This window comes from Euwallacea similis, chromosome 18 (assembly GCF_039881205.1).
Source record: "Euwallacea similis isolate ESF13 chromosome 18, ESF131.1, whole genome shotgun sequence".
Taxonomy (NCBI): Eukaryota; Metazoa; Arthropoda; class Insecta; order Coleoptera; family Curculionidae; genus Euwallacea; species Euwallacea similis.
In genome coordinates this window covers 1441349-1466979 of record NC_089626.1, presented here as the reverse complement: position 1 = coordinate 1466979, position 25631 = coordinate 1441349, and the positions used below count along the sequence as shown (strand labels likewise).

The 25631-nt window shown below is 36.6% G+C and overlaps 1 protein-coding gene across 5 annotated transcripts; it reads right to left on the bottom strand.

Annotated features, from left to right (window-relative positions):
• Positions 1 to 831: 831 nt before the first annotated feature.
• Positions 832 to 24397, bottom strand: Cadps (calcium-dependent secretion activator 1). Of its 5 annotated transcripts, XM_066399274.1 has the most exons (27): positions 24271 to 24397; positions 18704 to 18846; positions 17835 to 17945; positions 17509 to 17781; positions 15264 to 15439; positions 15124 to 15203; positions 14931 to 15073; positions 14789 to 14869; positions 11712 to 12041; positions 11384 to 11650; positions 11042 to 11324; positions 10628 to 10654; positions 10373 to 10561; positions 10181 to 10317; positions 9939 to 10126; positions 9687 to 9749; positions 9179 to 9292; positions 8500 to 8687; positions 8226 to 8338; positions 7412 to 7600; positions 6486 to 6642; positions 6010 to 6151; positions 5647 to 5956; positions 5435 to 5593; positions 5160 to 5381; positions 4926 to 5056; positions 832 to 4660 (listed from the first exon to the last, which is right to left on the bottom strand). In XM_066399274.1, the coding sequence occupies exons 2-27, from the start codon at positions 18815 to 18817 to the stop codon at positions 4477 to 4479; spliced, it is 4371 nt and encodes a 1456-aa protein (XP_066255371.1). In that variant the 5' UTR covers positions 18818 to 18846; positions 24271 to 24397; the 3' UTR covers positions 832 to 4476. The 5 variants fall into 5 exon arrangements, with proteins under 5 accessions (XP_066255371.1, XP_066255373.1, XP_066255372.1 ...); XM_066399276.1 differs by lacking the exon at positions 7412 to 7600; XM_066399275.1 differs by lacking the exon at positions 9687 to 9749.
• Between the last annotated feature and the right edge of the window lie 1234 nt (positions 24398 to 25631).

The following is a 25631-nucleotide window of genomic DNA, read 5'->3' as shown; positions in this document are numbered from 1 at the left end:
TAAGGAAAGCTCTAAGGAAGTTATTTCAAGTCATCTTGAGTTTCCTGGAAAAGGATGTAAATTTAATTAAAAATACTTTAGCTTCTTCCTGAAATTATAGGTCGGATTAAATTGACTTAAAGTAATGGAGAATAGCGTTATTGATTGTTTATCCGTTAGTGCTTCAAACGGTCTGACGAACCTCAATTTGTCAGCTTAATTGGAAGCACTTCAGCAGTAGGGGAAATAAATGTGAGATATTTCGGCAATAGTCTTGAAACACTTGAAGCTTCTGAAAAATTCGAAGAACATGTCTAAGATGAGAAGCATTCTGAATTTCAAGGAAGTGTATATGAGGCAGTTATTATTTATTACTCGGAGACAGCTGCACTATAAAAATCATATATTTTATATTTCTTTCATTCTCCATTCCAGGAAATTTACGTGCTACTTCAAGCATTAGACTGACTTTAGAGGCACATTTAATGCCGCGAAAATTGCTCCGATAATAAAACTATGTCAAAAGATTGCCTCAGATACAGGAGTTCAAAGATGGAGTACTGATTTCTACTAGAACTAGCAGCGTTGCAACGACGAAAGTTTTTGCGTTCTTCTTTGATCATATTTTCCATGTTTTTTTGCTTCACTTCTACCATTTATAACTTCTGTGATATAGTCGCCCTACATCCTTAACAGAACGCCTTGTAGTGCTGTGGCCAAATTAGTAAAGGGTGGATTTGCCTGACAACATGAAGTTTATATGACAAATTTTCAGATCTACGTAACTTACCACCAAACTTAGATTTGGGGGTGAATTTTGCAAAAGAACGACTCGCAACAAAAACGACAATCAATATTTTAAAACAATTTATTTACCATACAAGTTACCTTACTTAAACCTTAAGTATAACAAGATTAAGTTGCAATACATGAATATTAAATAGCGTAAATATTTTAATACAATAGGCTTTAGCGATAACAATGGCTGCATCTATAAGTTGAAAGCGCGGAAGGCCTAAATTTCATTGAAAATATTAAAGGTTTTAATTATTATACATTATATTATATTATGGAATCTTCTTAGCTAGCATTTGGTGTTGAAAAGAACTTCATAATGACTAGTACCAAATATGTATATTTTTAAATACTAATAATATACATATTGTTATATTTATGAAAGTTAAGGCTAGTCTTGCATAGCGCCTGAGTCGAGAGCGGTGTTTCCTTGCTGGACTCTAAAGCACAATTTCTAGAGAATACCTATAGAAGGTGATTTGTTGCCACGATTAGAAAAGCAAACGAGGCGATTCCTCAAGCGATTTTACGACTAAAAGTACTAAGTAGGTCTCACCTGACTTCAATTTTTAAATTTAGGGCGATTGCAAACCGGAAACTTTACCACCCTGTATTTCAACGATAATACCAAATAGATTGCACTTTATTCGTTAAAATCGCTAAAAGAATCACCCATTTTAGGTCACGCCTCGCGGTGTAAATCACGCTATACATTCGATTTGGTTGAAACTAATTGTAATTTAATAACTAAGAGTCTCAAAGACATCAAAGTAAATTGCTTTAATCCGCTAGTAGCAAACTCCTAAGGCATTTTGTGACGTTATAAGTCTTGAATTCATTATTACTATCTGGTCAAGCGAGGAAGGCGTCATTACGTCATGGTAAATGAGAATTCAGATAACTGTTTTCGAATACCGTTTGCACACACTAGGCACTATAATGTTCTTAAAATAGATTTATTAGAAAATAAATGATTTTTACACCAATTAACACCAATAGGCACAACACTAATTATTACTGTGAATGTTAGTAATATGTTAAAGCTTCGCTCTGGGTTTCCCTGCAATTCCAAACAGGCATCCAAGCAACTAAGTCCAGCAGAAAACACCGCTGCAGGGTCAGATCGCACACAAGTGGAAATGTTTAAATTTTTTAAAGATAAATACTTCCTAGTCCGCTAAACACTTATCACATATTATTTATTTTTTGTTGCTATCTAAGTTATAAACCAAATTTGTACTTGTTACATTCCGATTTTCAAACCTAGAGCATTTCTTTTGTTATACCTGTAAAAAATAGAGCCTCCATTCTTGCTGCAGCTACTAATGAGTTATTGCCACTCTAGCATTAAGTCAAGCACCGCGTTTTTTCTACTCCATTAAGTCAACGAATTTTAGTCTTAATTCTAGAGCATCAAATTTCGATTAATCATATCATAACTTCTTGAAAAGGTATTATAAATCTTGAAAACGTGAGGCAGAAGGGTCTTCTAAACACGCATTGCATCAGTAGGCCGAAAGACAATGAAACCTACTCAATTAATGCCTCTTTCATACAATGTTATCTCTGAAGAGATAAAATATATAAGGTGTTTAGTAATACCCTTATACCCTCCTTACTCACTGGCTTAACTCTTTAAACCTAAATTCGGAAAACTTTTATTATCAGTTTCGTTAAGAAACTGGCCTGATAAGTCAATTATAAGAAATGCATAGGCGGCAATTCAAAGCACTTCGCTGCAGTTGCCGGCATTAAAATTTATGACATAAATTTCCTTATCCCGAAAGTCTTTTTTAATTTATATCATACATTCAATTCAAACCCCGCAGCAAAGCAAAGTGTTTATTTGATATGCTTTGTTAAAAAAATCGTCTTCCAAAATTGTTTATGTAACTTCTTAATACTCTTAGAGCTAGCGTAAAGTGCTCTAGTAATAATTCATATATCTATATCTTCAACAGTTATCTCAACTGGTCGAACATAAACGTATTATATATTATGGTACAACTTTTGTTTAACTCTCATATACAGAGCAAATCACCAATTAGGTGGACAGGGAAATCAAGTGGAGTTTGTGCGTGCCCTCTCCAACCCACAATATATTATGTGGCCGACAAAACGACATTAATTTGAAATTTCGCTTAAAATTTCATAGTCGCGTAATCCTCATTAAAAGTTCCGTTGTTCTAAATTTTGGGCTTGACAAGGACTATATTTTAATAGAGCTGAAGTCCTTGCAGCACAAAAGCTACGGTTTCTAAAGGTGTAATGTAGCAACGTAATATGGAGTCATGGCGTCAGCAATTTTTAGAGCCTGTGAATAATGGTATTACCTACCGCCACTTAAAAGACCGTATGAATGTAAATATGCGGTGTATGCTATTGCGGCTTCCATATCACGGCACCGCTTTCCAAAGGTTTACTTAGCAAGATGGATTGACCGAAGATGGACACCCGTTCCGACGGGCAATATGATAATCTACGTATTATGGCATCATGGCGTTAATAATAATTAAAGACTGTCAATCAAGGGTTTTATCTCCTGCTATTTAAAAGACAACATAAATGTGAAATGGGCGAACATCGCTTTAACTGCGGCTTCCATATCACGGCACTGCTTTGCTAGAAAATCGTTACTTTTCTCAGAAAGATCGAGTGTCAGAACGGGCCACCATACAATATTGTAATCTACGTAATGTGGCGTCATGGCGGCAATAATGTTTAGAGGCCCTCAAGCACAGTTTTACCTACCGCTACGTAGAACATCACACGAATGTAAAATGCCCGACCATCGTTTTAATGCGGCTTCCATATCATGGCATCGCCTTCCTAAGAAATGGTCGCTTTACTCGGCGAGATCGAGTGATCAAAGATGAGCACCCATTCCACCATACAATATTATAATTTACTAGAACAATTTAAAATCTACCTGCGTTTTATATCAACGGACTATCTATTTTTTATTTAAATGCACAAATGGGTCCCCCTTTCTGAGTTGAATAATAGCACGGTCCATGATAAAACCATGTTTTTCACTTTAGAAACATGCAAAGTGGAGATTAAAGGAAATGGATTTGTTGAATCTCCTCAGAATCGAAAACTGACTTCACCGACATATTTACTATTTAATGTAGCCCTCCAAGAAGAAAAATTCTTTTTGCGCTCTCATCAAATCATTCAGTGATATTAGACTATTCAAGTGGGGACAAGGGCAAGATTTTCACCCACTTTCTCTCTTTGACGATTCAATAACCAGTTTTATAAATATTCTTTAATAATACTAGGAAAGATAATCAGGGCAGGCCATCCGTGTCATTAAAACCACATACTTCTGTACATGGTAGTTTTCGATAAAACAGGTCGATTCTCGAAATATCAATGACCCTATATTCATGTCCAATAACGCAGATTTCTTGTAGATTTGCCACGAGAATTCACCAACCTTCATATTATTAAAGAATAGAAAAAATCAAAGTAACGTGATATAGACATTTGAGTTTAGTCTTGAGAATTTTCGTCTTAAATTTTAGCGGATATTGACAAATTCGTCTAGGTTTTCCTATCCACCTACTTGGGTAACGTTTACTGTATACTTACACACCTAATCTAGTGCATTGGTACCACATGCAAATATATTAAATTAAACAGTAAGGGACATTCCATCCCAGGAAGTCCATCTAACGATAAACAAAAAATAACAACCTAGAACCAGCTAGACCCACCACCTAATTTGGAACCAATCCCCCCTATTCCTTTTCCTAGGAAATTACTAACCCTTCCAGCCACCATATTCCCTACGTTAGACAAGGGATTCTCGTCTCCTGCCAAGCTGCCCATTAACGATCTGCTTCTGCTGTCTGAGTCATCCTCGCCCATTTCCACAGCGCTACATATTCATTATTTAATTCAACATTAACGTAGCAATATAGCTCAACAGGCTAGAAAATCAGTTCCGGATTGTCAAAAACAGTCAGAAATACATCCATGGAGTCCCGATCTGTATATAACGCAAATCTCTGACTATTTCTGACCACCCGGAGACGGTCTACTTCTCTGCTGGAACAGATCTACAGGTTTCTGAATAAGGCACTTCAAATGAGCATGCGCATCAAATTATTAAATTAGCAAAACATAATATTCAGCATACGTACCCATCAGTCTGTCCTAAAGTTAGAGCACAGGTCGCTTCCTCAGTCTGCATTCTTTGAGCGATAGTTTGATAAGCCTTGGAATTAAGCTTATCTTCCATAACGCCGTGGAGCTCAAAATCGGAGAATATTTTCTAAAATGGAATATAATGTTTCAGCAGCATGAGAAAATTCCATTTAATTTCAAGTCGTTAATCGCAAGTTCCAAATGTTTGGACAAGGGACAATAAAATTTACCTTTATTATATGAGCAAGGCACGTGCACTGGTACGGATGCAACGCATGGTCCAATCTTTCCGACAACCAATTGCAAATCATGTTCATTTGAGCCGTGTACCACTGTTCAAAGAAGTTCAAGATCCACAGCTCATCGGTCACCTTACCTCGAATCTGTTCCATGCTATTGCGTAGGAAGTTTACGTAACTTTGTCCTACGTCTTTCCCTGACCCCGAAACATTCTATAACGTCATGATGCGTAATTTTCGACTACACTTTTGCTGATGGTACCTACAGTAAAGCTTAATATGGACCCAATAAAACTGCCCTCATCATATCGAGATAACTTAGTAAGCGTGGCCTCTAGGACTGACATCAACTTTGTAAGCATTCCCTGGTTCATATTGGCCAGGGTTCTATCAATCTGCTCATCGATTTTAGTGTGATATTGGTGCTGTAAATGAAAATAATTATACATCCAAATTACTAAGTGCACACTGTGCATACCAGATCAATCCCGTCTACCGCGCACAGCTTGAATGACTGATTCTTTGCGTCTAAAATCACGTTGACCATCGCGCACATTTCAGAAGGCAAGATATAATCAGTAGACAAAAACGTGACTGACTTTTTAAGCCACTGTTGAAAGGCAGTCTCAGTCCTTTGAATACACGACTCAATCATATCGCAAGCCATAAGTTTTAACCTCTGCTCTAAATGTTGCCTAAATTCAGTATCTGGCCAGTGAAGATCTCTAATGAAGGATTGCAGGGCGTCTAGCTTCCAGAAGAGATCTTCCGACGTAGCACAACCATTTCTAAAAGAATTTTATCGATTACTATAGAGGGGCTGGTAGTTTTGATTAGTTACCCCTTTATCTCCCACCGTTCTTTCTCGAAACCTTTATGTATCGATTGTGCTATAGAGGACTCCATTAAGTCTACGTATCTCACCACCAGAGAAGCAAAGGCGTCTCTGAGGTGTTGGTGGAATCGGCCATTTTTGAGGTTGTCTATAAGAAAAATTGCTACTTATTCTGGGTTTGTCGAAAAAAGCCCGATATCCCTGAGATTTTTTTTGAGAAGTGTGTTTGCCCATATCATACCCGGAGCCCTGCTATATTACAAGCGGCTCCATAAAAAGAATAATCGCAACTTTAAATCTGCTCAGTTCGTCAAAAGTATTGTTGGTTAATCGTAGTATCTGCAATTTTCCATGTAAGTTGGACGGCTGCATCCCACCAAAAGATAGAAATATAGCAAAGGAGACCAGTGGAGTCGTTTACTTTCTTATCATCTCTTAATTTTAAGAACAAATGTGTTATAATATGTCAAATGTATACTTACCATCAGTTCTGAGATAATCATTAAGGATCTGGAATAGTGGGAAAGAATCCCACGTGTCAGGAGCTTGATCATTCAAAACTCTGTCCATGTCAACCGCAAAGAGCGACCAGAATATTTCGGCGTGCTCAACGAGGAGGTCGCTAAACCACGCAAAAGCCTGTATTTGTAAAAAAGGATTAATTAAATAAAATTAGATAATTTGATTTTTTTCGACAATACAGTTTTTATGAATCCTCAACAAACATTTAAAACATAAAACCATTTTGTCTTTGATACACATAAGATAATATTGACACACTGAATCATGCCACGTAACAGGCCCAGATTCTTACATTCTTTGACTTAAAATACGCAATGAACGAAATAATTCAGTTTCAGCTCGATTTTTGAAAATCGAGCTTGTTCATTCATTAATTTGTTCATCAGTAATGAACGAAAGACAAGCGGATATTGCAAAAATTATACACTGTAAAAATTAAAAATATCCGCTTGTGATAGATAAGGCTTATCTACAAGAAGTCAATGGTCTCAGATTGAACGTTATTTAAAATGATTTTCCACCAAGCAAACAAAGGCACGCGACACTAGTTACAAAACACTTGTTACATGTCCAGACCACCGACCCAATTGGCAGAACCCAACAGTAATCTCAACTTGGTCATGTAAATACATGTGAATATTCCATTATCTTCACAACATTACTGTTGCCACCGCTCTCCTCGAAAAAGCAAATTTAATATTTTTTATGAGTGGTAGAAGTTGCTTTTCCGAAATTATTACTGGTCTCTTCAAATTCCTATCTGAAGCGGAGATAATGAGTTTTTCTTGCTGAGCAAAATTTTTTTCTGAGCTTTAGAGTGACAATAAAGAGACCAAGAATAAAGATCTCTAAAGAAGAATGAAGAAGAATAAAGAATAGTACGTGCCGTGGGATCTGGTGGGGTGTAATTAGCATGCGGAGGCATGCAATAGCGAGACACAGAGTTTGAGTGCTGCTTGGCGAGCCGACTGGGGGTACCCGGGGAGCCCTGCGCAGGCGCCGGTTGCCCCGACCCTCCCGCCTGGGCACTTTGGGCCGACTGACTGGCCACAGGTTTTTCAGGCTTACGCAGTTGCTACAGTTACATACAAAATTACACAGACATTACAATACATAGGGTACTTAAAGCCAGGAGAAGCGCTTTTGCCATACCATAAGAGAGATGTTGTTGCTTTGGAATCAATAGAAATTTATTTTTTATTGAGGACATAACTGAACTCACAAACCTATTTCTATTATTTCCAAACACAATAGCTCTTTGAGGTATAACTGAAAACATAGTTCTTTGTTTCATTGACCACAAGGTTATACTTGAAGTAAAGTCAAAATTCAAAACCAAGCACTGCAACTTATTTTTGCACAACATCAATGCACCTATTAAATCTATGTAGGTGCTGTTGCTAAAAAAAAATTACTTTTTGAAACTTTTAAATTAACTAAAAACCAATACGATTACGTTAACATCATTAGTTAATTAGCACTTTATGAATATAATAGCTGAGATTATTCATTGAACGAAAGCTGTTATTTTCCATCGTCCTTGGACACACCATTAATAAATTAGTATTTTTCTGCAATTTTTTAAGTGACAGTCAATCTCTTCGCCAATCACAGTCAATGATGAATAGTACAAGAAAGTTTTTTAACATATACACTTTTAGCAGAATTTATTTAAATATAATTTTTGAGACATTTCTTACCTCTGCGTAATGTTCTTCATTTTGTTGTAACAGATCTACGCAAAGCTCAGCCAGACGAACTAAGTCGTCAAGCTTTTTCCCGGAGGAGACCATTGCTTCGCCCCTTAGATCCTCTGAAAATTAAAATTTTATTATTGCTCTACCAAAAAGTTGGGCCTTTTCGTTTCGTTGGATATGGATTTAAATTTCTCGGCTGAGCATTTGTACGGATTTTAAACAGCATTTTACTATGGCTGTCTGGGCAAAGATTTAAAGTGTCTACGCAAATAATTACCCTCAATTTTGGCTTCCGCTGACAACTTGGTGTAATTTACCAAAGCTGCAGTTTCCAGACACTTCTTAATGACAGCTCTAACTTCATCTGGAGCCACAGGGGTAGCAGCGTCTTTCATTAAAACTCTCTCCAGTAAAGAAATAGTTGCTCGAAGAGCACCTTCCGGTCTACCAAAGGGAAACGTGTACCTGTAATATATGGGTGAGTTAACACGCTGCATTGACTCACATGTATAGAGCCAAAAATTTCTAAAAAAAAATAAGTTAATTGAGTGTGTGGGGATTAAAATGTAGAGCTGTAAGCGCCTGGGAAACCACAGCATACATACCTCCAAATAAGTTCTAAAAAGTATGTTAAGGTTGGTTCCAAAAAACTTATAAACGCATTGCTTAAAGCTTTCATGCAAGTTATAAACTCACTAGAGATTTAAAGATAATTTCAATTACTCTCCTATCCCGTAACTAAACATTACCGCACTTGAATACCGACAGAAGTAATGTCCATGGTGAAGTGTTGCTAGTCCTTGTGTCACAGCTCGTTGTAATTTGTAGTGTTGTAGATGTTTCTGTTGCTATTTCAATAACTTACAGGGTTTGGTACTGAGGCAATTTTTGTTATTATCGTGCGGTGTCCCCATAAGTTTTTGAATCATCTTTACTATAAAAATAATATATTTTACCTGAAGTTGGTCACTTGGTGTTCAAGCATCACTCTCAATCTTTCTCGAATTTCTTGGAACTTCTCTTTTTCTTCGTAGGTAACGCTGCCAACCCCGTCAGGAACCGGCTCCATACTATAAGCAATTAAGTGAAATTAGAAATCAACTTTTAGGTATCTGTGAGAACCAAATTACTCATTTCTTGTCTGTAAATATGACTGGCAAAACAAGACCAAAATATACAGATTGGGCCCTGTTGGTGCCGAATTAATAACTTACACATTGACTCAAAGTAGCTACGTAGTAATGTAGGTGTATAAGTCAGTGATCGTTACCTCTAGGTATACTTATCACATGTCAGACAAACCATTTTAAATAAATATTTAGGATTCATTGTGTACTATTGCATTCAAACTGGGAGTGAACATTTAAGAAACCGTGTGTGGGTTGGTGCAGAAAACAAATTAACTTGGTGTTCTTGTTATCAGTGTGGTAAAGTTCATTCAATAAATTACAATTGCACACTTACTTGCCAAAACCTTGAGGACTAGTTGGCAAATTGTACCCGACTTTTTCGTCTATCGCATGCGACCTAAAACAAATTTCTCATGTCGTTTATCAATATACCCAACTTTCATCGCCAATGAAGTCATTAAAGAAGTTTCGTTTCTTCTACGAAGACACTTAAATGCGATAAATATGGTCCCACCCCCAGTGCAGAAATTTGAAGTAGAAAATACTTTGAATCAGTGTGCTACGAGTACCAGAAATAACTACTAACTTATTTCCGTGCACGTGACTCGAACAGAATGCGTAGCTGAAGTGTATAAGCGTTGGATCGATCATGTGGTTCTTATCTGCCTTGTCCAGCAAATCAGACAAATACATCAAATGCCTATAGCAAGCCCTCACTCCGTATCTCGCGCAGTACTCATCGAGAATAAATATTTGACCAGAGCTGAACCAACCCTGTAACAATCGTATTTTTTACCATTTCCAAAAATATTGACCCATATTTCCTACCAGGGAACAATAGATGTCTGCCAGCCGATAATCCAACGTTAAAGACTGTAATAACTTAAAAAGAATGTGATGGTCAAACTGGCAAGGGTCTGCAGAGATAAAGTCTTCCATTCCATGTTTTCTAGCTCTGTCCGCATCTGGAAGGCCAATACGTTTATAGCGTGTCCTAAATATGGTCTAAAGCATAGGTACCTCCTTGAATTTTAGATATTGTAGAATTTTTATCTTGAAGAGTGACCGGTGGTGTGGGCTTATGCGACTGTCCGGTAGCGCGATACATGGCCATAACCCAAAGGTGGCATTCGTTTTCATCGTCGCTCGCGTATATAATGCTATCTCCCTCTCTTACCGCATTAAAAAAGAACCTACCCCCTTCCAAGTCTGGAAATAAGTTGTCATTTGTACAGAGATATTCTGCTGCCTTTTGACATAATGGAGGTAACTTACGCTTACCCGTTCCCACCATCAAAGTAGCTTAAAAGAAAAGAATAAAATTGATACCACAGAAATTGACGCGAGCCTCAAAGTATAAGATGTGGTACCGCATGCCCAGTGTGCTTAAGATAAGGATGTCCTGCATGGGAGATATTGCAAACGGTAATAGATACATCCTTGTCTTAGACACACTGTAGAAATGACTTGGAACCCCTTTTGCAATGTGAAGATTTTATTGTTATACTCGTAGCATGGTAGTTGCTTCACCCTTTATGCTCATAGTCGCAATAGGGTTTGATTCTTCGTCGAATAGCAAATTTCTTAGCATAATACTGACTCGGGTTCCTCATCACTTCTAGTCGGTTTTACCAATCCGATGACGAAAACAACTAAAGTACATCTCTAGCCAAAAAGAGATGAAATTACCGTTTGAAGCTTCAATATAATCCACGGTGTACCCGTCTAATTGCATCATTTCTGAAGGTTCAGATTTCTTCTCTTTGTAACTGCACATTGCGAAGGTATACTGGGAGACTTGGACAAGAACGTAATAACGTTTTTTCCACTTTTTCCACACACTTTTGCCTAGAGCATACAAATATCCGCAGTGTTTCATATTGAGTGGTTTATCCATTCTGCAGGCGATTTTGATGCGTAAGTCTTGGTCTGGAAGATTCTTTGGAATAGTCATTTTGTGCCATTCTGGGGCCTAGAATAAAACCTTATTTGTATTTCCCTTGTAATAATAAAAACAGCCAAATGGTATACCTTAGAAGACAATGGTGTTGGCTTTATAATAACTTTTCCAAGTTCTTTGTCTTCTAAAGCAAGCATGCCAGGATTTTCGGTAAAAAGTTTTACTTTGACGATTGGTAAGGGGTGGGTGGTGCAAAAGTCGCCCTGCGTGTCCCACAGGGGCTTAGAAGCTTCGGCTTGATCAGTTTGTAACTTTTCGCCATTTTCTACTTCCATAGTACAGTATACTATTCTGCTCGGTTGCAATGATTTTAAACCTCTCACTTCCATTACTATTACCTTTAATTTAAAAAATGGCTTGTGGCTGTTTGATGTAATGATGAAGCTGGAAGGTACTTACCTCAAGCTGAAAGGTTAAAACGACGTCCATTTTTGTTAGAGTGGTATCGCTGTCCGCGGAATCTCCTTCCAGTTTCGCTAAAGATCCTTGCGATCTAAAAGAAGTAACATAGTTCATCAAAAGGTGCTTCACATTATACGGATTATTATGGTTATGCAACCTGTGATTATAGCGTTTTAGTTTTTGCAAGCCATATTTTAATTCCGTGGATCCTTTCGATACTGGGAGGGACTCCAAATTCGTCATCAGTAAATTTATCGCTTGTTTCTGTTCTTCGATGTAAAGGGATTCCATTTCTTTCAATACAAACTTCGGCAACAGCTTCCGGTTCTGGTGAAGAAAAACATTTCATTCTCAGACGGATTTTTAGATAGGTAGCAAGTGATTTGGGGATTTTAGAGGACGGATTTTCTTTGTCATTGCTTTTCAAAAGATGAACTGACCAGCAAAAAAGTAAATAATATATTGAGGAGTTACAGTTATCTAACGAAAATGATTTTAAGATTGATTAAGATCTATAACATACATTTGACCTCATTTCATGAAAATATATTTTATCAACTAGTTAGATTATAAATCTTTAAATTTTAGAGAAACAAGTCTTTTTAGTTATACATATCACGTGTTCTTCCTTTGAAAATGTTTTCATCTTTTAACATTTTTCCTAATTTCGGATTTTATTGTTGATATTCATAGAGAATTTGGTCACAGATCAAAGAGAAATTGAAGAAAAATTTATCAAATAAGCGAAGAAATAAATAATAAAACTCAAACCTTTTAAATAATATAATCGACCAATTACTTTTTTAAGGGTCAGTTCTAACAAGTCCATTTTAGACATTGATCAAATAGTTGTCGGTCTCCGCACGAAGTAAAGTTATTATCACAACACCAGGAATTTCATAAATATGGTGATAACATAAAACAAACATCAACAGAAATGATTCTCCTTTTTAACACAGGAAAAATTCAAAGTTCGAGTGGTATTTGCAGACTGTCAATGGCGTTTGCTTCATCTCTCCACTTTACATTTCTTATTTATCTCTCACTTTCTACACTTATAATTTTTTCATTTATATACATATTGACTTCTTATAATTTCCTCACTCAGTATGAGTTTCTGTTCAAATTCTTCGTGTTTTCGTCTAATTTTTTTTCAAACTATTGCAACAGCATTGCCTCTTCCGTCGTGACCTTGCAAAAACCTGTAAAAGACAATAGAAGAGAAGAAATTCTTACCTTTGATTGTTCGTCCAACTTTACACTTGAAGCACGCACTAGTGTATGACAAACGTTAAGAAAAACCTGCGTTAAAAAATGTAACTTTCACTCACATGAAATGAAACGTTCAATTTCACAGGTTGGTAACAGAAACTCAGCTCTTTCTCAAAACGATAAATTATTTTACACATTTTAGTTATGTCCGACAATTGGAGGAAATGATCGTTATTTTAAAAAATGTTCCCGTTTGGGCATAAATCAAGGAACGACGACATGAAGTTCGAAATTTATGCGCATAAAAGTCCAAATTTTACAAAACAAACCATTAGAATTAGTAAAAATAACGTTCTGGACTTTTTACTGTTTTTAGCAGCCCAGCGTAAAAATATTTAATGCATAGCATCATGATTTATGTTTAAGTAAAGTTGAGCATAAAATGCGTTTTATAGTTTAAAAAAGATTTATATTAAAGTAAATTACTTTTCTCTTCTTCGGAAGATAAACATTGTATTGCCATATTGTATGGTATCAGGAATCAATCGTCTTTGCCAAAAAAGAATTGAAAACTTGACAATATTAAAAAGGATTTGAAAGTTCTCTAATTTAAACGAAATTATTCGGAAAAAAAATAAGGAAAACTCCTGACATTTCCTTCGCATCTGTGATGGACATTATCAAATGCAATAAGGAAATGGGGAAAGCGATCTCTCATGCATCTCAACTATGACTGAGGAAGCATGCAGTAAATGTGTCCTGTAAATCATGCGTGGTATTTATACTATTTCCATGTGCATCCTCAAGCGTGCGATTTTATGAAAGAACTGGAAGGGATTTTGGCGCACACGATGTATAATATTTAACGTGGCACACGCTTCCAATCTGGATTGAAGGTTGTAACTTCTTCCTTTCTATTTCCACCTTAAGCTCATCAAAGAAGTCATTGAGATCTTCAATGACGACAAGAATTTTAATAGAAAGAAAGAATTTGCGGCCTCAATCCAAATTAGAAGGGTAGGCTACGTCATACATCGTCTACGCCGAAACTCCTGTCACTAACGCGCATGCACACGGTGTAAATACGATGGACGATCCCGTTATCGCTTCAGTCATCATCGACAAGTGGAAGAAGTTAATTCGTCCATCGCCTTTGAGAATGCCACACCGCAAACGTAGAAGGAAAATTAGAAACAAATTTCGCTGCTTCAAAATCCGGAAAACATTTTAGATTATGCAAATATCTGTACTTTATGGAGATAATGACGCAGCGTAAACCGCTTTTATGCATTTAGTAGAGTCCAGATACGTCTTGACGCAAATCATCGCAAAAATCAGTAGGTAGGGTTCATGGACTACGCAACTTTGGGAACACCGAATAAAACATACATATGTTGCTTTGGGAGACAATTTTGATTTAAATTAAAAAAATGTATTCTTTCATCTCCAATAGTTTAAGACCATATTCCGTTGATTGTGACGAAATCGAATCAATGCGAAGAAACACTGCCAGAATCTCCATTTGGTCTGCGGTAGTTCTAATAATACACAGCTCTGTACAAAAATGAACATTTGAAACTTAACTAAACTATTCAACATTTGCGAATCCCATACCCCAATAACTGTTAAAAAATATAATTGACTAAAGAATGAAATGCTTAAAAAATGCGATTGAATGTTAGGTCACTGCATATACCGTGTTTATCCTTCAGAAATTGTGAGACAAACGCATGACAAAGTGAATCTGTGATAGACTCGGTATAAAATGCAGTCATTTGTGCGGAGACCGATGATAATCGTATAAACTATTAAAAGGGGATTTGAACTGAACCATGCTATACCATATTATTGTGAAAATGTACCTTTTCCATCTCAGCGACTTTCTGCATTCTACCATCGAGTTCTCTTCTAATGGCTGCAGCTTGTTCGTCTGCAGATTCGAGCTGCGCATTAAGGTAGATAAATAGTTATAACCGCTTTTTAGAGGTCTTTGCTTTAACTTACGAGCAGCGCATTGTAGAGAAGTTGATGTTCGAATTTCTTTACACCTAATATTTGCTGAAACATGTCGAACAATTGTTCTTTAGACAGGAAGAGTTCGGAATTTATCGCTTGGGTCCTAGGCCTTTTATTTTCATCGTCTTGAACTAAAAGAAACTTTTTCAATATTATCAGAGAAGCAATTCGAGGCTAACACCTTTTAAAATGCAGTCAAATTTTGCCATCCACGATGTATAAACGGTTTCTTTACTTAATCCTTCCATCTCGGGCAACGATCTAGGAGTTAAGTAAATAGTGGATGTTATTAGAGATTCGGTTCGCCTCTACGGGACTTACCTAACGCGTTTTTCGATATTCAACCTAAAGACTTCTCGGAAGTCATACTGGGTCCAGGCACCTAATTGAACCATCTTAACGACTCGTTCGGACTTCAGAAATACGTCGTAATAATTTTGCACCGCGTTTTGGAAGGCTTCGTCAGCCATTATTTGGGTTTCGCCTTTTAAAAAACTCTAAAAAAATCAAAAAATCATTTAACCGAATGGCATCAATTCTAGAAAATTTTAGAGTTCTCGAAGAAAATAAGCCTTTCAGTCGGGGCTTTCGGAATTACAATCGCATATTTTGATTTTAACCGAAAGCATGCTTATGTAATTAGCTGTTGAGAAAGCAATTTATCTTTTCTGAGTAATTAACGCTGATGTTTTCCAAATTCCAGTTTATCCCATGCGGAATAATAGCTATAATGGTGCTAACTAATTAAGCGCTACGTGTAATAATTTTAGGTCAATTATGTTGTAATTAATAATGACTGTTTTCGAATATGGGCGATATCGTGACACGTTTCGGTGTGGCAATGTTTTCGTCCATTGCCCATAAATTTTAAGATAAATGGGGGCGTTTTATTCGGAAGGTTACACATGCGAGCAAAAACACTAAGAGAACACGGTTTTTGGTCATTTTTTTGTGTCAAATAGTACGCATGCGTCTTTACAGACCTGCGCCACAAGTGGCGCAACTTACCTGTTCAATATCATATTAATTATATACCTATATTTTTGCCAAATTGGGTATAGGGGTACAGTAATGCAACATGAATCGATAACACTATATAGTAATAAAAGAGCATGGGTTTGGTTCAGTCATGGTTTTTTTAACACTCCCAAATGAAAATATGAAAAGTAACTCTGTGTGTGTATGTGTGTTGACCGGAATCATTTATTTCCTCTCCACACAGCTTTATGTGACCATTTTCCCTCATGTCACATATATTATTAAAAATCCTAGGTTTATTCTGCGAGATTTTACTACTAAACTAGATTTGTCTGCAATCTCTGCAATGCAGCATTTCTACGGATTTGATTTATGAGGTTTCCAGTCGTGTATGGTTAGAATCTTTCAGTTTTAATAATAATTAACTGCAAACCGATCCCTTTCTGATGAATATTTTAAAATAAATGCCAATCACAATATTTGTGAATAAAAAGAGTATATTGTTTTGTCGGGTTATACAGGGTATTTCAAATTCGACCTTCACCATTGGGATCTCGGAAACTAGAAGAGATACGAAGAAGATTAAATGGGGACAAAGTTGCGTGATCTAGCGCTTGATCAACATTTAGCTGAGTTTGGTACCTTTGAAAATCTTCTTCTATTCTGCTTCCGTACTTCATTTTAGGTTTTTGGTCAGTTTGGTGAGTTTGGTGCTTTTGATATGTTCATCCAAAGTTTTAAATAATGTTCTATACGGTTGTTGTCTTTCCGAATATAACTCAAAATACATTTGAGCTGTTTTCGTACTGTTCCTGTCAAATTTGTAATAAAGTCTTAACATACCTCGTTTCCCTTAATTTCTGAAGCTCATTTTCATTGGAAATCTGCACACGCTCTAATCTCGTTGGAGGAGTTCTGTCATATATCGCGAACAAAAGAAAATCTTTCGATGGAGTCAAGGCCAACTATGTAATATTTCTTTTTATTTAAATATTTCGGCTTTTAAAAAAATTAATTATAAGAAGTTTTATATCAATGAAATCAGAATGAAACGCACTATTTTTTTGTCGAAAAATTCAATATAGCGCCCATAAGAAAAAATAAAGTTGATAATGGTAGCCGAAAAACGAAACGTCGGATGGCAAATCTGAATATGTCATCGTGTAGCTGAGAAAAAGTGGCAATGAAAATGTGTTTATGGATTTAACCTTCTTTGTAATAACGCTAAAAAAAATAAAAAATGGATTTTCCAATTTTTAGTTTTTCTCGGATATCTTCGGAAGTACTCGGACAATTAAAATTTTGAAAATGGTATTCGATCAAGCGCTAGATTACGCAACTTTGCCCCCATTTAATCTTCTTCGTATCTCTTCTAGTTTCCGAGATCCCAATGGTGAGGGTCGAATTTGAAATACCCTGTATATGTTTCAGCAGGGATGTTCAAAATGTTGTAAATTATGGTGGTGTTTTGGCTAATCAACCGCAGCACAATTTGCCTAAAAAGGCTTCGATTGAGGCACCTCGTGCCATTCAAAACCAGCCCCTTTCCTAAGAAGTACAGCATATGACATTTGAAATCCGTACTTACCTGAAACCTATTTACAATGGCATCCAACTGATGCCTGGTAATTTTATGGTAGCGTTTAGGCGGTTCCGTGGATTGTTTGGCATTAAAAGGGTACGCTATACATCGAGATACAAAAACGTAAAGCTGTATTCTCTTCTTCCTTTCTTCTTCTTCGCGTTCCTGCTTTTCCTGGATGTCCACTTCTGTCTTTTCTGAAGCGACTGACGGAGACGGACTAGTCGGCCGGGGAAGAGAATTTGCTCGCGAGGAAGACCCAATACTATGGGTTTCCGCCTAGAGGTGAACCTTGTTAAATGAAGCTTTAAACAAAGTACTCTAAAACTAACCGAGACGGCACTGCTTGGTGATAAAGATCGCTGCAACGCCGCAGCATTGTTGGGGATCTCTAGGATTCCACTACCATCGGATCCGTGAGAGTGGTATGGGGATGCTTCCGCCTGAGAGTCAAATTATCGTCATATTTAATCAGTCCTCTCAAAACATTTCTCATCGTTGACATATAAAGATAACGAGATCAGTACAAAACTGCAACAGAAATGCACAAGTCCATCTGCAGACCATTCTTGAACTGCGGATACACCTTAGAAAATATATTTCCAAATACCCTCGTTTTCCAGTACATATGTAATTTAAATATTATCTGGAAGAATGCTTGCGCGAGGTGAGAAATAACACATTATAATGTGAGAAATGATGATAACATTTACCCTTGCGAATGTATAGGATAATATCCACAGTAAAGAAGGGAGATGAGAGTCATATCCTTCGGAATTATAATTCATTTACCATCCGCACCAGGAATTTTTAAAACGAAAATATCTAATTTCTTAATAATCAGAAGTACATAAAATAGACTTTTCGTGTTCAATTCATCGTTATTGCATGGAATAAGGAAAGCTTGTGGATATTCATAGAAATAATGTTTTTAAAGTGGTAGCGCAAAAGAAACTCGTTTGTTTCGTTAACTGTTCAACACAAACATCTATAAACGTGATATTCGTGAATATTTTGCTGAAAGTTAAAGCGTTCGATACGGCGGAAAACACGAGAAATGAGCGGTCGATAAGCAAATGGCTTCCATTTTCATTGACATTTTAAAGAATTGCGCTGCGCTTCTATTCTCTTTAATATACAAAAAGTCAAAGCGTTTTTAATGTTGTGTAGCATATTGGCATAGAAAAATAATTGTACATACCGGGTATTGATGCGTTTGGTGATGAGAATGATGAGCGGGTGGATGGTGTCCCACATGATGTCCAGTTCCATGTTCTTCATCACTGTCTTCCTCAGACGAAGATGGATCTATCATCTTCTTCTATCTCGTTTTAAACGTTTGGACTGAAACAAGCGTCGAAGTTGTCTGAGTAATATTCTTTGCGAATATATTGCCAATTGTTCAAATCCGAAAAGACAAATTTGTCTGTCGCATGGTTTTAAAATGGGACTTTTTAAAGCACAAACATCCGTAAATTAACCCGTGTAAACCGGCTCCGAAGACAAACAGCAAACAAAGGCGATGGAAGAATATTTCTTAGTGATTCTGAAAAGAAGTTTTGGATTCAAATACACCCACCCAGAGCCTCGTTTGAGATTTTTTTCGGAATTAGTTTGAATACACGTTTCTCAATGCCTGAAAATGGAGACTCGCTTCGTTAACTTTTGATAAAGTAGGTGTATTTCTGCAACTTTGCTTGTCAATACGATAAATCCAAACGTTTCAAACCTTTCCCCCTTCCTTCATTATACCAACACCAATTTCTTAATGTTTGCTTTCTATTTTCAGAAACAATTAACGTTAATAGTGCCTGTAGAGTCTCAATCCTGACGGGAGTTATATAGATTTTCTTGATTAATGTTTTGCCTATTTCTTGTTTGTTCATTTTTGCTGGGTTCTTGTTGTCCAGATAATTACCTGTCTGCTGCTACTGCAGACTTAAATTACTTCTGTTGTGTACCAAAATTGAGTCGTTTTAGGTTGTCGATAACGAAATGAAAGTTCGTGGGTAGTTCCCACAATATATTTGCCAAGAAAATGGACACTTTAGTTTAATATACTTGGAAAATACCGAAAATAACGTATAAAGGAATTTTACTATAGCAGTCCTAAAATACCATACTTATTTGATTTTTTTTGTTTCTACCGATGGATCAGGCATTAGTCTACTGGCCGTGCTTTAACGGGGCATGTCCAAAATGAGATAAAGAGAGAAGAATCACTCTGGGCACCAATGGATACATCGGCCGAAAAGAAATTCCGGGATTGTTGCTAACTTCGGGACCTTTTTTTGTCCCTACACTCGTAAGTTGATGGAAAGTTTCTGTCCCAGACAGTTTTAAGTGGAGAAACGTGTTTGAATCTGACCGCCTTTTTTGTAACCTCAGCTTAATGATATAGCTGATGGAAAACTGTTTTCTATTGCCTAGGCTGCAAAGTCTGGAAAATTATTGCAGATAGATAAAAAAAACAGCCGTCTAAATGGGCGTATGCAATTTCCTTTCAACAGTTTTTCCCCCGGTAATTGAAATTTTAAAGTCAATTTCCCCTTAATAATTAACTTATTCATCCAATTCCATTAAATATTGGCTGCTTTGTTATTTGATTGACAACGGGGTTCTCCCACAAAGATTGCTTTTTATTGAGGGCAAGTTATTAAATCTTTGTTGATTTCATTCAATTCATGGCACTTTTCTGAAGGGAAATTTGTTTTGCCCGCATATTGGCAATCGAATGAGGTTTTCGCACAGAAACAGGCAGCAATTTTAATATTTGACTTAAGAACTTTGATCAGCACCACATGAAAATTTGTTTCATATTTGTGGGATTCTTAGGTCAAGTAGATCTAACCCTTTTGTACATATGTAAAGACTTCTCCAGTTTTACGATAAAGTCGAGACACAATCGGAAGTCTTTGAGTTGTAAATAATGATAGTGCCAATACTGTTAATTAGGTTAAGTCTGTTAATTTAAGGTGGAAGAGTTGTGAGGGGGCTGATGTTACCCCTGTAGGACGTCTATGTATGTCGCAACCTGGTTAGGAGTATTTTCGTCAATTAAGAAGGTTTTGCAATCGTTATCTTTATGCGATTTTGCTATTTTATGATTAACGTCTAACCACCCTTTATCGGTAATTGTGGGAAAGGATAGCCGCTCTTTGTCGGCGCGGATGAGAAGCGCGGCCGCGCTTTGTTGGCATCTCTGGAAATGTACCGACAAAGTGTTATCAGTACCACGGTAACGACTCAGGTGGTGTCATAAGTCGGTAATTGCTTTCAAGCCAGGGTACGACACTGTTTTAATTACCCTTAGTTTAGTACTTAAGAGCGCCCCGAATCTAGAAGGTCCTCTTTCTTTTCGAGTGGCTCACCAGAACTGTTATCCGCAAACAGAATCCAAAGTGTATCGGTTAATATCAATAAACCCTATTATTCAAAAACCCTAGACAACTTTAGAAAAACCTACATATTTATCCAGAAAACCTAAGTTATTGAAACATTTAAGTCAGACGCCATTTAACTCTTCAATAGAACTTGACTAATTTTCTAGTTTAATTGAACCTACCCCGAAAGTAAAAATTATTCTGAACTTTCCCGCTGGTGACTCGAAATCCATAATTTAACATTCAATTCTATTTTCTTTCCCTCGTATAATTAACTTATACAGCAGATTCGATAAATATTGTATGTGGCCATAAGGCTTTTATTGTTTGAGTGACGTTGATATTTCTCCAAAAGTTTACTTCGTATCGATTCTATTATCAGAAGCTTCAACATGCGCTATAAATCTGTAACTTGTCTATCTATAGGGTGTTCGCTTCTAAAACTCAACCATGGAAATTTCGGTAATTATAAATGTGTGACAAATCACATATATCGAGGATAAATAGTAATATGATAAATCTAGGCTCAGATCACATGAATCATTAATACTAGATAGTCGTTGATTGATTCTACTATCTTTAATGTTGACATGTTATACAAGTAAATGACATTTAACATGTTCAATTAGGGCGTGTCTATTTCGTTAAAGGCTGACATGGGCTCAGATTATATACTTCCAAAGGTTCAAACCTTTTAAGCCTGCGGTGCAGATAGCAGACTTATCTGAAAGCCGTCCCTATTGGGGTTCATGAATTAATTTCTGAAGCTCCTGTTTTAGACGTGTGTATGTAATACGTGTATGGGTTATGGTTCTAATGCAGGTAGGTGTCAATATCAAATAACACATTAGAATTGAGAGCTGTGGAACGTTATATGTGGCCTGAAGGAAGGGCTATTAAGGTCGCTTTAGCGGACCCTGGGAGACGTCTCGGCTGTGAGAGATAAAAGAGCATTTTCATGTGTTGAAAAACAGCTAAACTCACGAACAAAATCTGGAATAATAAGACAAGAACGAAAATAAATTTCAACAAGGGAAATTTATGTAATATAGGCTACATCCCTCATTCTAGATCCCGCTTGAGTAAAAGGGCTTTAGAACGACGGAAGCCGAGACTGAAAGAATTATGACCTGTAGAAAATTTATATAAAGTATGAAGAACGAAAGTTACAAACTTATCATTGTGTCCGCATATGCTGTTTGATAATTATTTAGTGTTGAAATCTGATGTAAAATTACATATATTTACATATGCCTGATTGCAGCTAGTTTTGACCCCTTCAACGTTACACTTTACTTAAAAAGCGGAACATTTATAAACCTAAAAACCTTCTAATTTGCACAGAGAAATGATTGCAAAAATAGGGCAAATCTCAAGTTGCAATGCTTTTGAGTTTATAAATGCGCTCTGACCTTCAAGTGTAATTCAGACTCTGAGAGACACGAGAATGCTGCAGGCTTGTCCCAATTAGTTCTCATCAGCTTACTCTCTGGAGACTATTTCTCGCGACTGTCCTGCCGTCTTACAAAGGGGCATTTTCTTCTGTCTAGCAAAGAGACAATTTCTCGCCCTTTGCAGACTATAAGGGTAATTTTATTATTGGTACAAGTAAAGCTGAATAGAGTCCGTAGTTGATCACGTAGCTATGTCGAAGCCCTCCTTGTCGTGCAGGAATGCATTTCAATCGAGGTAAATTTTCCCTGAGGCATTAAGCTTCTTAGTATCAAACTTATGAGCGACTATAGCTACATAAACTTATCCTCGAGAAATAGCCGGTAAATCGGAAACTGTGGGATTTGTCTCCAATTTACAGAAATAAAAAAATGCTTAGGGATCCTGTAGAGTGAAAATAAATAATTTATTTCTAAGACACATTTAGAATGAATCGCTCTATTCTTTTATCCATGCTCGCTCTACTCATTTGTACCGATATTTCTGGGACACCCTGTATAGGTAATTAATTATTAGAGCCTCAACCGCATATCGATTTAGGGCGAAAGCTTTTAAACAACCAACATTATTATATGCAGTATAACTGGCTAATACCCACTACCTCCTTTGTGTATTCAACAATCAAACGATTCGATATGTGAATCAATTTAGTTTCGATACGTTAATAGGATTATCGGTGATAATACGGCTATTAGGCCTAAAGGACAATAGATAATAAAAATTTATTAATCTCCAACCAGTTCTTAAATAGGGCAACTTATATTTAAACAAATGGCATTTTCAATTGTCCGTTCCAGACCTCGTTTCCTTTCATTTTATTAATCTAGAACGCGTTTGAATAGACGTATCAACCACGCATTTGTGAATAGAGGGTATTTGATGTTAGGCTGAATTGAATTGTTGCATAAAAACGTCTAATGTCGATATATGGTGTTCGCTGAATGGTGTATCGTGCCAGAAGCTGGCCCCACACATGCGCATTAACAGGGCTCTACCCTCTTGCAGTAGAGATCTAAAAAGCGCAAAAAATAAATTACTTTTGAGAGATACCGTTCCGGAATTTTATCGTAGTGTTGGCTGCAACGTCTTATAACACAAAATCGCCTTTATGTTTTCACTTCAACGCCCACTCTTCTAAATTTGAAATTAAAAGCGTTTTGTCCTCGACCATGACATGAATTGGAATAAAAAAGCCTACGAGGCGATTCAATAAAAGCCAATTACGTATATCCTAACGCTATAATTTAAAAAGGCACCCCTAAAAGTTTTATCCCCAATATCTTTCTGACAACGCTAGTAAGGAATTTTTATTGTTCTTTTTATTTTTAGATTTCTTTTCTTAGAAGAAGACTTATATGTAGCAGGACAATTAGAGGACTTTTTGAAAGTGCAGCATAGCGATTTTATGGAAACGAAAATGCATGCACAGGTGACCTCAATAGGCTTTAGATTATAATATATAGCCGCCAATATCGATTAGGTGGGTACCAACAATTACAAGCTAAAGTAGGTCTGCATGTAATTTTTATCAACACGATCAATAGAATGTAATAAATTTCACTAATATTTGAACATGCGATGTTTTTAAGATAGATATTTGTTGTTCGTACTATGTGAAATTATGTTAGATTAGAGAACTAGATTTCAATCTATATTATGGCCTTTGTTCTAATCTACCTCTTAACTAACGCGAATCTTGAAATTTTGGCCTTATAAATTCTTCACTGGAGACTGAAGAAATGGGTTGAACAGGAAAAAAAACACGATATAGATTTTTTCGCGAATGAAATTGGTCGCCGCAACTGCCTCGAATAATATGCCGTTAGGTCAAAGATAAGTGGATACTATCGATTTACAGATATGACCTAAAACTGATTCCACAAAGAGATCAGATTTTCAGATTTCCCTGATTCGCAATATGCCAAAAACTTACCTTATAATTACTCATCCTTTTGTTCGTCACCCTATATTAATAATAATTATTTTCTATTAAAGCTATAAAAATATTGTCTTCTGTGGAAATATCGAACGAGTTTCACAACTCCGACCCGCAAACGAAAACTGGGGATCAATCGTTGCTTCGGCGTCACTGCGTTTTCCCGGCGCGTTATTTCACGCCTGCGCCTCATCCCCCAAAGAAACCACTCGGGAAAATATTGACCATTGAATGGAAAAACCATTGCACGTAATGGTATACGGTTTTTCCGCCTCACAACTAAGGGCTTTAGGAATATCAACACCCTCTGTGCGATTTGTCTTCATAGAGATCAGAGGCAATTTTCTGGGATTCAATGATGCTTGACATGTAGTATTACAGAAAGGATGAACATAGCTAACACTTCACAGATCTTGAAGTTCAGTTTTCATTTTCTACATAGATAAAAATTTAATAGATTCGTATACAGTTCTGTCGTCCGTAAATTGGAACGAAAGGAAAAATGATACTTTTTTTACATGATTTTTAGGAGTAACGGTTGATGTGTGCGGTGGATGGTCTAGATCTAAAATGGGCATTGCTAATACAGGATGTATCGCTGAAAACTCTGCACTCGACTTATTTTGAATGACGATCAAAATATTAGAAATTGCCACGACATGTCGATTTTATTTTCAAGGGGAGACACACTTTAGCTCTAAATGTCCTTTGCGACGGTCCATTCAACATTAGAATCTCAAAGGGCATTATAGGTCGAGCAACGCCTTATTTGAAAAGGTTTTTAATTCTGATTATCAACCTGTTGAATTTCATGTTTTATCATTTTAACTAAAACGCAACAGAACAGCCATCAGCAATTTCATTATCCCAATGAATGCCTTGCTCATAAATCTTTCTGCTTCCAATTTCCGTAAAAATTGAAATCAGACTCGAAATATATTATTTATAGGATCACAATAAACATCCATTTCTCGTTACCAGTATTCTCAAATCTAGTTCGCTGCCATAAAAGAGACTTACAAAAGCATAGAAAAGGCCATTAAGATGATACATTATTCAGTGTTATGGCTGAATGTCCTCGACGAGTTTCCTCTGCTTTCCTTAACAAAAAGTGCAGACATGCCATGAAGATATACGATAACTTCATTTTAATTAATTTTACACTGCTAACCTGAACTAACCTGAAGCGATATGTTCGGTAAAAATCACGGGATTTGCAGTCATTTCCATCTTTCCGATCGGAACCATAAATGTCCGCATTATTGGTATGTTATTTGTTTTCACTAAAATCTTCAAAAAATGGAAATGATATAGAAAAATAATTATTTTTGCTCAAAAATGTTTAGACCAAGTGGAAT

What these genes read in the sequence shown, in the direction of transcription:
- Cadps (XM_066399274.1), bottom strand. Translation starts at nt 18,817, where the DNA reads ATGATAGATCCATCTTCGTCTGAGGAAGACAGTGATGAAGAACATGGA. An exon ending in TGATTATCTCAGAACTGATG is followed by an intron (nt 6,152 to 6,485) that starts GTAAGTATACAT and finishes TTTTTCTTATAG; the next exon opens with ACAACCTCAAAAATGGCCGA. An exon ending in GCCTTGCTCATATAATAAAG is followed by an intron (nt 5,057 to 5,159) that starts GTAAATTTTATT and finishes ATTCCATTTTAG; the next exon opens with AAAATATTCTCCGATTTTGA.